Here is a 17,726-nt window from a genome sequence, read left to right as displayed (position 1 = left end):
TTAGCAGATAAATATTGCATTGATGATCTGAAATTTCTTATAAACTATCTAGCAGAGTGTCATTAAGAGTGGAGGCTTTAGAGTAAGACTGCTCGTGTTCAAATCCTGGTCTGGACACTTACTGGTCAAGTTACTCAGCCTCTCTGTGGTTCAATTTTCTCATCTACAAAATAGTATCCGCCTCAGGGGGTTTCTGTGAGGATTAAACTAAATAATATATGTGAGGAGCTTTGCACAATACCTGGTATATGGGAAGTGCTCACTAAATGTTCAGCAATACAGCTACAAATTAAATGGAATTAATTTGAGTGATTTATTTTTAAACACCTTATGTTAAATACTTGGCCTGAAAATCTCATCAGAGATACAATACTGAACAATAAAACAATGTTGGGGAAAGGGGAGACGAAGAGGTGGGAAGGATGCAGAGACTAAACATTTTAACAGACAAAATAAGAGGTAGGTCTTATTAAAAAAAACTAAAAAAGTAGTTTTTTTTTTTTTTTTTTAGGTCTCATTAGTCCACAATTATCCAAGTTTCAGAATCCTGAAAATCAAGTATAATAAAAATCTTAAAGAGCTCTATTTTATTAAAGAATGATGGGACATGAGTTAATTAAACATAATAGTGTATTTAACCCCACTTTGTTTAAATGTAAAGCAAATCTGATATGTAGCATTCTTGGAAAAATGGTGAAAAATTAATGGGATAATCTATATTTGAACCATTCCTGATGACAGCTGTTTTAACAATTATCCAGACAATTATACATGTGCCCATTTTATTTAGGCCCTTGGCCTAGTAGTCTGCCTTCCTAAACATACCTATTCTAGCATTCCAAAGCATTATGGTATGTTATGGATTGAACTGTGCACCCTTAAAATGTGTCAACTTGGCTAGGCCACAATTCCCAGTATTGTGTGATTGTCCTTCATTTTGTGATATGATGTAATTATTTTATGTGTTTAAATCCTAACCTCTATGATGGTTAATGTGAACCCTGGTTGCTCAGTGGTTAAGAGCTCAGCTGCTAACCAAAAGGTCAGCAGTCTGAATCCACCAGCCACTCCCTGGAAACCCTATGGGACAGTTCTACTCTGTCCTATAGGGTTGCTATGAGTTGGAATTGACTCAATGGCAATGGGTTTGGTTTTGGTTTATGATGTTAATGAGGCAAGATTAGAGGCAGTTACGTTAATATGGCAGGATACAACCTACAGGATTAGGTTGTATCTTGAGTCAATCTCTTTTGAGTTATAAAAGAAAGAAGCAAGCAGAGAGTAGAGGAACCTCATTACCACCAAGCAAGGAGAGCCAGCAGAAGAGCACGTCCTTGGACCTGGGGTCCCTGCACTGAGAAGCTCCTAGACCAGGGGAAGATTGATGACAAGGACTCTCCCCAGAGCCGACAGAGACAGAAAGCCTTCCCGTGGAGGTGGTGCCCTGAATTTGGACTCCTAGCCTCCTAAACTATGAGAGAATAAATTTCTGTTTGTTAAAGCAATCCACTTGTTGTACTTCTATTATAGCAGCACTAGATAACTAAGACAGTATGCAACCATGCAATATTCAATAAACTTTGAAGTTCTTAAAATCTCTGCTTCTATAGAAAGATAGCTTTCTCACATGAAAGCTGATAATCACCTAATTTCAGAGCTGTAATTGTAGAAGAGTATATGAGAGGTTCCTTTTTACATTAATTAGCATTTAATAATGCTTATTAAAGTGTCACATCACTTAGTGAATATGGTATACTGAGCTCTGCTAATTATTATAATTATAATGTCCACGAAAGAAGTAAATATCATAGGCTGTAGTAACACATAAGCAAACTCCTTCCTGAAACTAGAGAAAAGTTGGTTTAATATACAACAAAGAAAGATAGGATGAGGGGGGAGGAGAGAGCGGGAGGAGAGGAAGAAAAGACAAAGCAGTAGAAACTGAAGTAGTGTCACTAAATTTATCAGTATTATGAGATATGGAAAATCTGGAGACAGCTTAAGCTTAAAGCTACTGTGGTTGAGCTGCCACAAAAAATAGTGGGATATTAATATTTTACTTTTTAAAAAGAATAATGGGGACTTCTGGTGCTGGCCAGGCTGGAGTAAACCCTCTACAGCCACAATTGCCCACTGATTACGACTAAAAACTCCGGACAAAACACACAAAAAACCAATTACCTGAGGACTCTGAAAACTAAACAACAGCCAAAGGAGCGAGGACAGCAAAAACTTTAAGAAACCTTGTCCTTCTGGCCAGAGCAGTGGGAAAAGGGGCTGCCGAGAGGTGTCAGTGTAAAGAGAAGCCCTCTTTTTCCCTGTTTTTCGTTCCCAGTCCTGCCTTAAAAGCAGCCCCAGTTGCAGAGCTCCATGGCAGCAACACAGGCAGCTAAAATCCCAAGGAAAAAACCCACCTCTCTGCAAAAGGGGACACCGGTGGTCTGAAGATGATGGGGTGGGGGTGGGGGGGTTAGTCTATCCTCTTTTTTCTTGCTACTTTGCCGCAGCCCAAGCCATATGGAACTGTGCAATGACAGCACAGGTAGCTAAAACTCCATCTTCCTGGCCAGAAGACCAGGAAAACGGACCCTTGGGAGCCGGAGAGTGTGCGAGGAATACTGGAGAGGAAAGAGCAGTGGAAGGAGCTTCTTTAATTTTGTGTATAAGTCAACAAGTTCCAGGTTCACCACTGAACACAGCATGCACAAGATATGCCCAAAATGGCATTACAAAGGCTTTGAAAACTGAAACAAAAAAGGAATCATCACCCAAAAAAGCTGAGGCAAAACTTGCAATCTGCTCTTTTGCGCCAGGTGAACAGAGATCAAATGTTGAGCCTTGGATGGTCGCTTGCAAGCTTTTAAGACCCCAGGCACTATGCAAAGAATTAGGAGGTAGAACAGAAGCGCTGAACCGTCATTAGGCCAACTAACTGGGATGTCCCATGAAACCATGACCCTAACCTCTAAACCAACGAGCCAAATCCCATGAGGTGTTTGGTTGTACATAAGCAGCCTCATTAGCTCCTCTTTTGTTTTTTTGGTCATTGTTGTAAATATATCTGTCACACAACTTTTGCCAATTCTACAGGTATACAACTTATTGACAACAATTACAATAATTGACTGTGCAAACTTACCCTTAATCAGTGTAGTTTTTCCATCACTGTTAACCCCCCTTTCCCTCCCTCCCACCTCTGGTAACCATTAATAAATTTTGGTCTCTTATTTAAAAAAAAGAAAGAAAGAAAAAAACTTGCAGTATGAACCTAACCAGGTTAACTGTCTGCTCAAACAAAAGAAATAAATATTCTCCAGAGGATTTTAACAGGACCCACAGTCTCACATTACATCCTTAAAATGTCCAGGACACAATCCAAAATTACCTGACAAAGAAACAGAAAAATCTGACTAATTATCAAGGGAAAAGATAAGCATCCCAACCCCAAGAAAATGCAGATACTAGAATACTCAAAGACTTTAAAGCAGGTAAGGGTAAGCACACTTAACGAATGGAAAGACAAGCATCTTCAGCAGAGGTGCATAATATGATTTTTTTATGTAGAACCAAGGAATCTACAAAGAAAGCTCCTAAGAATCAATAAGTGAGTTTAGCCAAGTTGCGGGATACAAGGCCAGTGTAAAACATCAATTATATTTCTATATACTGGCAAGAAACAATTGGAAATTTAAACTTTTTCAAAAGTACCATTTAAACTACACAAAAAGCAGGAAATATTTAGGTATAAATTTAACAAAATATCTTCAGAAAAACTACAAAACACTGATGACAGAAATTTTAAAAAACTAAATAAATGGAGAAATATATCGTGTTCATGGATTAGAAAACTCAATATTCTTAAAAAATGCCAATTCTTCCCAAAATATCTACAGATTCAACTTCATCCAAATGAAAATCCTACCATGATATTTTGGAGATAATGACAAGCAGATTCCAAAAATTTTATGGAAAATCAAAGGAACTAGTTTAGTCAAAACGATTTCATACAATTAGAATAAAGTTATAGGACCCGCACCACATAAGTTCAAAATTAACTATAAAGCTACAGTCATCAGGACAACTGGCAAAGGATAAACACATAGATCAATGGAGACACACAGATCCAGAAAGAAACAACACAAATATTGTCAACTGACTTCTGACAAAGATGCAAAGGCAATTCAACAAACGGTACTGAAACAAATGGGCATCCACCCATGTGCAATAAATAAACCTTTATAATTACCATATTAAAAAATAACTCAAAATGGATCACAGGCTGAAAACTGTAACATTTCACAAAGAAAACAGAAGAGAAAATCTTTGTGAACTTGGATTCAACAATTGATTTTTAGATCTGACACCAAAAACATGAACCATGAAAGAAAAAAATTGAAAATCGGGCTTCATCAAAATTAAAACCTGTTCTGCAAAAGACACTAAGATAAGCCACACACTGGGAGAAAATATTTGCAGATCGCTTATCTAATAAAAGACTTCTATCTAGAATATATAAAGAACTCTGAAAACCCGATAATAAGAAAACCCAATTTAAAAAATGGGCAAAAGATTTGAACAGATGCCGCACCAAAAACTAAACCTAACCCATCACCGTTGAGTTGATTCCAACTCATAGCAACCCTATGGGGCAAAGTAGAACCACCCCATAATGTCTCCAAGGCTGTAAATCTTTAGGTAAGCAGACTGCTGCATCTTTCTCCCTTGGAGCGGCTGGTGGGTTAGAAAGATGCTTCACCAAAGAAGATAAGTTGATGGCAATTAAGCATATGAAGAGATATTCAAAATCTTCCATAATTAGTCATTAGGGAAATGCAAATTAAAGTCACTTTGAAACACCACTACCCACCTACTGCTGCGGTTGTTAGTTGCTGTCGAGTTGATTCTGACTCATGGTGACCCCATGTATGTAGAGCAGAACTGTTGCACAGGGTTTTCAAGGCTGTGAACATTTGGAAGCAGATCGCCAGGCCTTACTTCCAAGGCACCTCTGAGTAGGTTTGAACTGCCAACCTTTTGGTTAGTAGTTGAGCACTTAACCATCGTGCCACCCAGGAACTCTACCCACCTATGAGAATAGCGAAAATAAAAGAATAAAACAAAACAGACAACTCAAAGTAATGGCAAGGAAGAGAAGCAACCAGGACTGTCATACATTATTGGTGGGAATGCAAAACGGTACAGCACCTTTGGAAGACAGGTCGGCAGTTTGTCAGACAGTTAAACATACACTTACCTTATGACCCACCAAACCCGCTTGTAAACTTACACAAGAGAAATAAAACCTCATGTTTATACAAAAACCTGTTCAAGAGGTTAAAGAGGATGGGATACTTATTTTAGAGAAAAAGCAAGTTTATGAAGCACACTGTAATCTGTTTTCAAAAGAATGCACAGAATTATTTTAGGTACAAAATCAGGAAAGACTGAAAATAAAGGAACAACACCCAACAAGTAATAGCTAAACTTAAAACTATATCTGAAATACAGCATGTGAGTTATATCTCAATGAAACTATCATTAAAGAAACAACAATTGTATCTGAATAACCTCTTTCCTCTGCCCCAATCTTTCCCTAACTTGTCTAATAAGAATCATTTGGCAACTGGTTAAAAATACAGACTCTCGGTTCACTTCCCTGGAAATTCCGGTTCAGTAGAGTAGGTTGGGGACCAGGAAACTATACTTTTAAAATGCACTTCTCAGGGGCTTTCTATTATCAGCCAAGTATAGGGGGTGAAAAAAAAAAAAAAAAACCGCCTCCCATAATTCTTAAGTACAAAGCCAAACAGAAGAAAATTTTAATTGTCTATTTAGCCATGTTCTAAATGCTTTCTAATACACCAAGAAAGTCACCCCCCACCAGATAGTGTTAACAGTCACATTCCAGAAAATACAAGATGCTCTACTGGTATATGAAAGAAAATACTGATCTTCTGTATACATTTACTTTTATCTCATACTTCAAAATCTCCTATTTTTGTCGCATGTTTTACAAAGTACACAGTAAATCAATGCAATAGTGTATGTATATCTTTTTTTTTTTTTCCCTGATGGGATGTGTGTTCTAAAAACAGTGAAAACACCGCTCTAGGGCTCTGGATTTATTATTTTTCCCCTCAGCCCTTATCCTGTTTTGCAATAAGACCCTTGTGATCCTGAAATATAACGTCTGCCACCATTCTTTGCCCACCAGAACACCATTACGCCCGTATATCCATATCCAACGTAAGAGCATCATCATTCTGGATAAAGAACACAGTTCTTTTCCTGTGCCAAGATCTGAAAAAGTACTTAATGGATCTAGTAAGAAAGTTAGAAGGTTCTTACCTCTTCATACTATTCTTAAAGTCCAGTAGACTCTTGGCTTTTGAGGATTCAACTCACCAATTCAGCAGTTGTGGTTTCAATCCTTCACAGGTAACTGTGAAGTTCCATATGTGTAGTAATGTGATTTTGCTGAGTCACGAACTTGAATCAAGTATGCTTTCAAGCTGGTGTGAAGGTCCACACCAGGAAAGACTATAATTAAGCTTACTACCCACCATTTCCTCTCATTAAGCTATGCTGTTCTCTGCCTGTTATTAGGGCCAAGAAAGGCCTCTTTAATTTTTTAGTTAGCCTTTACCTCAGCAGTCTCCACCATTTATCTACAAAGTTTATCATAAAGGGTCCTTGAACCCAAACATGTATATCACTATATTTTTTCAGTCACACCAAAAATACATGACGCAGTGGCTGCAACAATGGGCTAAGGCATAACAATTGTGAGGATGGCACAGGACTGGGCAATGTTTCCTTCTGTCGCACACATGGTTGCTATGAGTTCGAACTGACTCGACAGCACCTAACAACAAGAACAACAAATACGTGTGGGGTTTTGGAAGTTTTGTGAGTGGGCATTTAAAAAGGACTGTCAGGGAGTCTCCGGGTAATGAAAACAGTTAAGTACTCAGCTACTGACCGAAAGGTTGGCGGTTTGAATCCACCCAGAAGCACCTTGGAAGAAAGGCCTAGTGATCTACTTCCAAAAGATCACAGCCATTGGGTCAGGGGAAAAAAAAAGAGCTGTCAAACATTAAAAGACTGAAACTTATGCTATATTACAAGTAAATAAATGGTATTCATGGAGTATTTGCAAACTGCTAAGGATGTGTTCACTGTCAAAGGTGTCAACAGATACCTCTTAAGGGCTCTTCCCAGGGCAGAATTCTATGGCAAGCATGAACTATGTTCAGAAAAAATACCGCTAAGCTTCTCCTTCCAACCTTTCAAGTCAATAACATATGTCACATAAGGCCCTTCTCTCCCTTTCTCTCTCTCACCCTCAAGAATGTCTTCATAAAGTGCATGTACTCCTTCAGGCACGATGACTGCCAGTGCAGTTCCACAGAGAAGACCGGCACCCAAAACAGTCACCAGCTTTAGTCGATCCTGGAAAGAAAACATAAGACATGGGTGAACGGATTAACTAACTAACGAGAAAAAGTTTCTGAAATATCTGCAATCAAAACTGTGAACTACTTATTTGTATATCTGCAATCAAAACTGTGAACTACTTATTTGTGAGACCAAAGCCTACAATGGCCCGTAAACATGAAAAATGTTCAGCTTCATGAATAATTAATGCCAATTAAAACAAGCAGATAGATTTTTTAATTTACCTGATTGTTAATGATGTAGGAAAATGTCCACTACCTAGGACAAGGAGAAATAAGCATGTGTCTTAACACCAGAAGGAATGTGAAATCTTACAACCTACCTAGAATATAATTTGGCAATTTAGATCAAAAGCCTTAAAAATGTGAATTCTGTGATCCAGCAGTTTACTTCCAAAGTTCACCCTAAGGAAGGAAGATACACGCAAAGAAGACCACTGCATTTTATTTACGGTGCAAACTTGAAAATAACCAAAATATCCAAGAAAGGAGATTGACTAAATAATCACAATACCACAGCACTCAGCCATGACATGGGTCTGCAACAGCAACATTAACAACTAAAAAAAATGTGTGGTTACACAGGTACATACGTACGCATGCATATGTGTATAGGAAGGCACATGTAAGTATGCGAGTGTCCACGCACAGGTCTATTTGCAGGCATATATATATATATACATGTTTGTGTGTGCTGCATATATATTCTTCCAACTTTCCAAGTCAGTAACACGTCATGTAAAGCCCTTCTCTCTCTCTCACCCTCAAGAATATCTTCATAAAGTGCACATATACACTTCATAATAAAGCAGATGGGGGGCACAGTTACAGATAATTCCTAGACATAGCCAAATACCTTGCGACTTTGGTTTTCTGTTTTGAAGACTGAGGACCACAGTCTCGTGGGACAACTCAGTCAACTGGTATAAGACAGTTCATAAAGTTAATGCTCTACATCCGAGTTTGGTGAGTAGCACCTGGGATCTTAAAAGCTTGTATTGAGCATCCTTCTAAGATACAACTATTGGTCTCTACTTCCATGGAGCAAAAGAGAATGAAGAAAATCAAAGGCTCAGAGAAGAAACTAGTCCACAGGACTAATGGCCCACATGAACCATGGCCTCTTCTAACCTGAGACCAGAACTAGAACTAGACCAATAGAGATTAGAGGAACCCCCGAAGCTATTTCCGGAGGTCACCTTTCAGGCAAATAATAGATTACTTATAAAATAAACAGTATCACTTGTAAGTAATAAACGCCCTTAAACAATCACATACAGTTATATGAGACCAAATAGTCAACATTTATCCAAAATTGAAGATGAGAAGGCAAGGGGGGAAGGAAACTACACCAATGGGAACAGCAAACAAAATGGAAATAATGAGAATGCCGTCACATTGTGAAAACTGTAACCAATGGCACAGAACAATTTGTATAGAAATTGTTAAATGGAACCTAATTTGCTGTGTGAACATTCACCTAATTCCACACAATAAAATATTATTTAAAAAAAAAAAAGAGAAAGAAGGAAGCCAAAGAGTCAAAGAAGAAACTAATAGCCCACACAAACCAAGGCCTCTTCTAACCTGAGACCAGAAGAGCTAGAACTACATGGTGCCTGGCGACCAGCACCATTCTGACCAGGGACGCAAGAGATGGTCCCAGATATAATGGGAGAAGTGTAGAACTAACCTCCAATTCCTAAAAAAGGCCAGATTACTGGACTGGTAGAGACTAGAGAAACCCCTAAGACTAGTCCCTGAGATAATCTTTAAATTCGGAACTAAAGCCACTTCCAGAGGTCACCTTTCAGTCAAATAATAGATTGGCTCATAAAATAAACAGTATCACTCATAAGTACCATACTCCTTTAAATAATCATCTATATGAGACCAAATGGGAAACATTTACCCTAAAGCAAAGATGAGGAGGTAAGAGGGCGGTCGGGGAGGATGGAAGCTAGATTAAAGGAAACAGAAATAATGAGAACGCTGATACATTATGAAAAATGTAACCAATATCACTGAACGATATGTATAGAAATTGTTAAGTGAGAATCTAATTTGCTGTGTAAACTTTCACCAAAAACACAGTATTATTTAAAAAAATGACACGGGTTTATTCACTGATACAGAAAGTCACAAGGTCCTGCTATAAAGACAAAGTCGGTTGCAAACAGTATGTATCATAAGCTCATACTTATAAAGGAAAAAATATTTAGTCATATAAGCAGAACAAGTGTACATTAAAACATTAACGATGGTTATCTCTAGATAATTTAATTTTTATTTTATAACATATCTACAATGAACATGTATTACTCAAATAAAAAAATGTTTTTTAAATGTCAACATTAAAATGGCCTATGGTTTTAGTCCGACTTAATTCCAATTGTTTTCTTTTTATCCAGATTTCTTTGTGAAACTGCTTCTGGTCATACAAGATTTAAAAGATTAGGTATCGAAGTTTCTTGAAGCAGTAGTATACCCTAATATGGCTTCCTAGGATCTTAGCAGTATGCAAAACGAGCTTAAAAACTACAAACCAAAGCCAAACCAGGTGCCGTTGAGTCAAGTCTGACTCACAGTGACCCCACGTGTGTCAGAGTAGAACTGTGCTCCATTGGGTTTTCATAGCTGTGACCTTCCAAAAACAGCCTTTCTTCTGGAGTGCCTCTGGGTGGGTTTGAATAGCCAACCTTTCAATTAACAGCCAAGCACTTAACCATTTGCCACCCAGGGGCCTTTAAAAAAAACAAGAAGGTAATTATATATGCTGCTTATGAAAAATTTTTTTTATTGTGGTAAAAATATACATAACAAAACAAATGCAATATCAACAATTTCTACATGTACAATTCAGTAACACCGATTACACTCTTCAAGTTGTACAACCATTCTTGCTATCCTTTTCTAAACCATTTCACCACTATTAACATAAATTCAATGCCCATTAAGGAAAAATTCCCCTTCCCCCACCTCCCTGATAATCACCAATAATCTCTAATGTCTACGTATTTGATTAAATTTCAGTGTTTTAATAGTATAGCATATATTTCGCTTATCTGTTTTAGTTTTTTTACATGGTCAACAACAACAATAGTAGCTGTATTACCTCTAATATACTACCGAACTTCTAAGTGCAAGGCTGGGGGCCTAACACTGTTTATAAACACTTTCTCTAAAGGAGACTGGATTCTCACCTGAAAGTCCCTCCTTGTTTGGGAGGACAGAAGGAGTCCACATCTCATTGTGCCTCCACTGGAAAAGGGGGAACAGCAGCTGCAATGTCAGTACAAAATAATACTTGGCTATATGGGGTCCCAGCTCCCTGGCACTAGGGCCAGGTCAGCCCTTCCTGCATTAGAGATGGCCATTCACTACACAGAAATCAGAGAGTATTCTGAAAGAATTTAGTAGTTGGGAGGTAGAACTGACTCCATGACCAAATTAGTTAACCACCTAGAACCTGAACTTGTCTTCTGTAAAACAAGAATATTTTTACATGCCTTGTGAAGATATATAGGACGTAATAGGAGAAAGTGATTTAAGCAGTCTTGGGGAAATGATACCAAACAACTGGCACTACTATATTAATATTTAACACTGAGCTATTCTAAGACTTTTTGTCTTTTCCAAGTCACTAAACTCACGAAGCACTACTAATTACAGTACTCATTGGAGACAATCTGTCAGAGTGTGAAGAACACAAGATGGAAAATTAATTCTATTCTGTGTAAAGAAGGTGACATGGCCTGATCTCAGAACCTACTATACAGCCACGGCAGTCACAACAGACACATGGACCAATGGAACAGAATTGAGAACCCAGATGTAAATCCATCCACCTATTGTCAGCTGATCTTTGACAAAGTTCATTTTAAATGGGGAAAAGACAGTCTTTTTAACAAATGGTGCTGACAAAACTGGATGTCCATCTGTAAAAAAATGAAACAAGACCCATACCTTATACCATACACAAAAACTAACTCAAAATGGATCCAAGACCCAAATAGAAAATCAAAAATGATAAAGTCCATGGAAGAAAAAATAGGGACAACACTAGGAACCCTAATCACAGCATAAAGAGAATACAAACCATAACTATCAATGCACAAACACCAGAAGATAAACTAGATAACTGGCAGCTCCTAAAAATTAAACACTTACACTCAACAAAAGGGTAAAAAGAGAATCTACAGACTGGGAAAAAATTTTTGGCTACCACACATTCAACAAGAGTCTAATCTCTAAAATCTATAGAATATTTCAACACCTCAACAACAAAAAGACAAATAATCCAATTAAAAAATGAGCAAAGGATATGAACAGACACTTCACCAAAGAAGACATTCAGGCAGCTAACAGATACATGAGGAAATGTTCGCGGTCAATAGCCATTAGAGAAACAAATCAAAACTACCATGAGACACCATTTCACTCCAACGTTACTGGCACTAATAAAAAAAAACAGAAAATAACAAATGTTGGAGAGGTGGTAGGAAGATGAGAACTCTTATGCACTGCTGGTGGGAATGTAAAATGGTACAACCATTATGGAAAACAATACGGTGCTTCTTTAAAAAGCTAGAAATAGAAATACCATATGATCCAGCAATTTCACTCCAAGGAATATAACCTAGAGAAAAAAGAGCTGTCACACAAATAGACATATGCACACCCATGTTCACTGCAGCATTACTCACAATGGAAAAAGGATGGAATCAACCTAAGTGCCCATTAACAGATAAACGGACAAATTATAGTAAATACAATGGAATACAACGCAAGGATAAAGAACAATGGTGAAATTGGAGAATCCTCAAAATTTCACAACATGGATGAATCTGGAAGGCATTATGCTGAGTGAAGTAAGTCAGTTACAAAAGGACAAATGTTATATGAGACCACTTTATAAAATCCAAGAGAAGTTTTACCCACAGAAAAAAACACTTTTTGATAGTTATGAGGGAAGAGAGGAGTGAGCAGGAATCACTATAGGGTCACAGTGAGTCAGAATCGACTGGATGGCAACAGGTTTTTTTTTTGTTTAGATGGTAGATAAGACCTAACTTTGGTGACAGGAAAGGCAATATAAGGGAGGCCAGCACAACTTGCCCAAGGCAAAGTCATCAAAGCTTCCTAAAACACATCCAAATACCTTGAGGGACCGAGTTACTGGGGTTGAAGGCTGGGGACCATGATCTCGGAGGGCATCTAGGTCAACTGGCATAACATAGTCCATGAAGAAAATGTTCTACATCCTACTTTGGTGAGTATCATCTGGGGTATTAAAAGCTTGCAAGCAGCCATCTAAGATACATATATTCATCCCATCCCATCCGGAGCAAAGGAGAATGAAGAAAATCAAAGACACAAGGAAAATATTAGTCCAAAGGACTAATGGACCACATGAACCAGCCTCAGCCCAGAAGAACTACATGATGATGCCTGGCTACAAACACCAACTGCTCTGACAAGGATCACAACAGAGGGTCCCAGACAGAGCAGGAGAAAAATGTAGAACAAAATTCAACTTTACAAAAAAAAGACCAGATTTACTGGTCTGACAGAGAATGAAGGAACCCCAAAGATTATAGCCTCCAGACACCCTGCTAACTCAGAACTGAAGCCACTCCCGAAGTCCACCTTTCAGCCAAAGATTAGACAGGCCTATAAAACGAAACCCTGGTGGTGCAGTGGTTAAGAGTTCGGCTGCTAACCAAAAGTTCGGCAGTTTAAATCTACCAGGCACCCCTTAGGATCCTATGGAGCAGTCCTACTCTGTCCTACAGAGCCACCATGAGTCAGAATCTACTCGACAGCAATGGGTTTGGTTTGGGTTTTTTTAATAAAACAAATAATAACATATGTGAAGAACATGCTCCTAGTTCAGTCAAGTATATGAGACCAAATGGGCAACATCTTCCCAAAAGTGAAGATGAGAAGGCAGTAAGGGACAAGGAAACTGGACAAATGATAACGGGGAACCTGGGGTATAAAGGGAAAGGGTGGCAGTGCTGACACATTGGGAGGGTTGTAACCAATGTAAAAAAAAAAAAATTGTGTATAAATCTTTGAATGAGAAACAAATTTGCGCTGTAAACTTTAACCTAAAACACAGTAAAATTTAAAAAAATAATAATGGAAGAGATGAAAAGGGGGACACAGCAATAGACAAAGCAGAAATTTAAAACAATCAGAAAATACTATGGACAACTTTGTAGAAATAAACTGAAAACAGAAGAAATGGTCAATAGAAAAATATAAAAAAAAAAGATTCAAGAAAAATTAGAAAATATGAAGAGTCCTAAAGCCAATCTAGAAATTGAATCAATAGTTTAAAAAAATCTTCCACATACGATTTCTTCAACAAACTGTAAGAGGAGAGAAAGAAAACCCACAGAATAAAAAACATTTAATCAACATAGCAACCAAATCGCAACTGCAAGGTGTGGTTCTTATTTGAATCTTTATTCAAACAATAAACTGTACTAAATTTATGAATAATAGGGAAAATTTGAACACTGGATATTTGACGATACAAGGATTCATTGCTGTTTTTGGTGTGATGATCCTATTTTGGTTATGTTTCTAAGAAGTCCTATTTTTAAAAAATACTGAAATATTTATAAACGAAACAATACAACATCTGGGGGGAAAAAAGGTGACATGGTAATTAGTCTTTCCATCATTCTCTTTGGAAACCCTGGTGGTATAGTGGTCAAGAGCTACGGCTGCTACCAAAAGGTCAGCAGTTCAAATCCCATGGGTGCTCCTTGGAAAACCCTATGGGGCAGTTCTACTGTGTCCTTTAGGGTCACTATGAGTCTGGATGGACTCAACAGCAGTGGGTTTTTATCATTCTAACTAATAAAATATATATATATATATATGAATACAAAGTTTTACTCCTAAGGAAGGACAATAATAACAATGAGGGTAACACTGAACTGGGCTGAGCATACTATTTCATTTCAGGGACTTGGTTTCATAACTCCACAATCCAAGCTACTGAATAAATTGCTAGGGAAGAAAACTGCCCTGTCAGCATCTTGATCTTGCTCTACTCAAGAAAGTGGAAATGAAAGATGCCCCTGTTTTGCAGATTAAGGGAAGATATACTCGAGCACATCACACATAAAAATCAATTCTTGATAGATTATAGATCTAAAAAGAAGACGTAAAACTCAAAGACCTCTAGAAAAAAATGTAGGTGAATCTTTGCAATCTTGTGGACAGCAAAGATTTCTTAGCAAGGACACACACACAGAAACCATGAAAGAAAAAAATTCAACTTCAAAATGTAAAAACCTTTGCTGATCCAGTACAAAAATGAAGAGATAAGGTACATTCTGGAAGAAAATATTCACCATACTTCTGCAGTGGGAGACCAGGTATCTGTAGTATGACCTGGTAACACTGTCCAGATCATCCCTTCAGGTGGGAGGTACAAAGCCTGACCCCCTTGTCTCAGTTCAGGATATAAACATGTTTATTGTTTGTCCCTGCAACCCCTTCCCCATAAAAATGTTCTATGAAGGCATAGTTTTTTTTTTTATTGTGCTTTCAGTGAAAGTGTACAGTTCAAATTATTTTCTCATACAAAAATTTATACACACATTGTTGTTATGTGACCCTAGTTGCCCTACCTATAATGTGACAGCACAATCCTCCTTTCCACCCTGGATCTCCCATGTCCATTCAACCAGCTCCCGTACCTTTTTGGAAGGCAGAGATTTGTGTGTGTGTGTAATTTACTGCTGAATCCTCAATTTACAGAACAGTATCTGACACATCACTGATTCTCCCTGAGTATTTACTGAAAGGGTGAAATGAACGCCCAGCACCATGCAAACACTAAGACTTGTACCTGCCACTTCACTGGCTCTAATATTAGCAAATGCGTGAATGCGGTAGAGCCTCTTTACATGTGCACTGGGGACTAAGCCTAACATTCCCCTTATAGGTATAACCATATTAAGAATTTTCAGTGATTAGTTGATTCAGAATTTATGATTTGGCTCAACCAAAAACCAAAACCCGTTGCCATCGAGTTGATTCCAACTCAAAGTGAGCCTATGGGAAAGAGGAGAACTGTCCTATAGGGTTTCCAAGGTTGTAATCTTTATGGACGCAGACTGTCAAATCTTTCTCCCAAGGTGTAGCTGGTGGGTTCAAACTGCTGACCTTTCTGTTAGCAGCCAAGCACTTCACCACTGCATCACCAGGCCTCCTTTGATTTGGCTCAAGGGGTATACAAAGCTATTCAATGAATGACCACAACAGGATTCCATCATAGTAAATGTCAGGCAATGCTGTCATTTATCTCATGAATGCAAGTATCTAAAACAACATCTATTTTTTCTCAAGAAGCTCAAAACTTTGTTTAGTCATTATTTCAATCTTCAGCAAAGTGTTAAAAAGATAGTCCTGCAAAACTTTTATCAGCTTGATAAAGGTCTACTAGCCTTTTCATGGTAACTAATATCACAGAGGCAATACTTTTGATGAAAAGAAGAATCAATAGTAAAATAAATGCACAAACATCACTACCATGGAGCATACTTTGTTTTTATTAAAAAAAAAAAATTTCTTAACTACCTGAATCATTTTAGATTCAACTAATTTATCTCAAGTTTTACAGAAGTGTCTCCATGATATTGATATGGCTGTATTCTTTCATACAATATCACAACTTGAGATTTAATCTCAAAATTGTGCCTACAGCAAAGTTAACAAAATGTTAACAGGTCTCTGTTTTGCTTATGGTAAATCACTAAAAGGTGCGTTTAAATGAACTACAAATTGCAAGTGTAGTTCAAGATGAAAACTGAGTTCCCAAAGCAATGTTTTCTGTCAGAGAAATGAAATATTTACTCAAGAGAAGCATGAACTGTGCAATGCCATTGGTTTTACATTTCACAATTTACATTTTACAATTTCACAGCTGTAGCCTGGCTGAGCCAAAGGACTGACCAGGGGTATTAATTTAATTAAAACAATAGCTTGTACTCAATGTCATTAACTATCAGCGTAAAGCTTTGAAGTCACTTTAATTTTCTTGACAGACACTAAGGTAGTTAATCGTTTTTGTTTTTGTTTTCCCCTCCTTGCTCTTAGAAACAGTCAACACATTGTTTGGTTCAACTAAATATAAGCCAACAATTTTAAAAGCATTTAATATTGAAAACAGTTTATTTCAATCCTTTTTGTACCATGCTCGTTTTAGTATTCAAAGCATCAACTAGTTTCCTAACAAATCAAAGTTGCCTATCTTGTTATAAGACTGATCACTTTGAAACTCTAAGCACTGAGGAGATGAAACATCGAAGGGTATGAAGTGACTCTTCTTCAGGCAACAAAGGCTTTCTCCACATTCTTACAAACGACCCTGCTGCGAGGAGATTATTTCCCAAAGTCAGTTTAACCACTACAGTGTCTGCTGCTAATTATTATCAAGAGGCAACGAAGAAAACTCAGATCTGAGCTTTGTTCAAGTCCTTACAACTCAGACAAGATACCAAAAAGCAGTGTGAACCTGGACAAGCTCTTTATTTAACCTTGCTGTTCTTCAGTGTCCTCACCTGGAAGAAGGGGTTGCTGCTACTACTATTACCAAATTAAAAACCTGCCGCCATTGAGTCAATTCCAATTCACGGCGACCTCATCAGTGTCAGGGTAGAACTGTGCTGCATAGCATTTTCAGTGGTCAATTTTTTGGAAGTAGATCACCAGGCCTTTCTTCCAAGACACCTCGAAATGGACTCCAGCCTCCAACCTTTCAATTAGCAGCCAACCACGTTAACCATTTGCACTACTCAGGGACTCCATTATTATCATATAGGAATATATTAGCACACTTAGCACAGTCCCTGGCACACAGTAAACGTTATTACTTACCTTCAACATCATCAGCAACATGCAGAAAAAGCTTCTAAGGCCTCCACCACAAGAATAACAAAACAAAACCCAGACACTTGGATAAAATTTCATGTGAACAATGTCACTGTGTTTGCCATTTTGCCAGTGGCATATAAACTTTCCTAATTCATCTGACATAAGGTTACTTAACATTTTCTAGGAGGTATTAACAAGTACTTACTTTATTAATGACACTTCCTCCAATCTTGGAAAATAAGACTAATTTACTTTTTCTTTTTGCACAAAAGGACTTTCTAAACCTAAAAGAAATGGTAATCCCATAAGATGGTTCAATATGATTACAAAAAACAAAAACCCATACATTCAAATACATCAAAAATAAAA

At 37.7% G+C, this 17,726-nt stretch overlaps 1 protein-coding gene across 2 annotated transcripts in view; it reads right to left on the bottom strand.

Moving 5' to 3' along the window:
* Nucleotides 1-17,726, bottom strand: part of SLC39A9 (solute carrier family 39 member 9) — an 89,896-nt gene that overhangs the window by 57,402 nt on the left and 14,768 nt on the right. The window contains exons 2-3 of one of the 2 annotated variants that reach the window (XM_049897701.1): nucleotides 17,563-17,641; nucleotides 7,344-7,452 (exon numbers count right to left, since the gene is read on the bottom strand). In XM_049897701.1, coding sequence (XP_049753658.1) covers nucleotides 7,344-7,452; nucleotides 17,563-17,641 — 188 coding nt within the window. The remainder of the gene's footprint in view (nucleotides 1-7,343; nucleotides 7,453-17,562; nucleotides 17,642-17,726) is intronic. The other variant, XM_049897702.1, reaches the window with a different exon arrangement.

Source organism: Elephas maximus, chromosome 10, assembly GCF_024166365.1.
Source record: "Elephas maximus indicus isolate mEleMax1 chromosome 10, mEleMax1 primary haplotype, whole genome shotgun sequence".
In the NCBI taxonomy this organism is placed as follows: Eukaryota; Metazoa; Chordata; class Mammalia; order Proboscidea; family Elephantidae; genus Elephas; species Elephas maximus.
The sequence above is the reverse complement of the archived record's forward strand: the minus strand, read 5'-3'. Positions and strand labels throughout refer to the sequence as shown.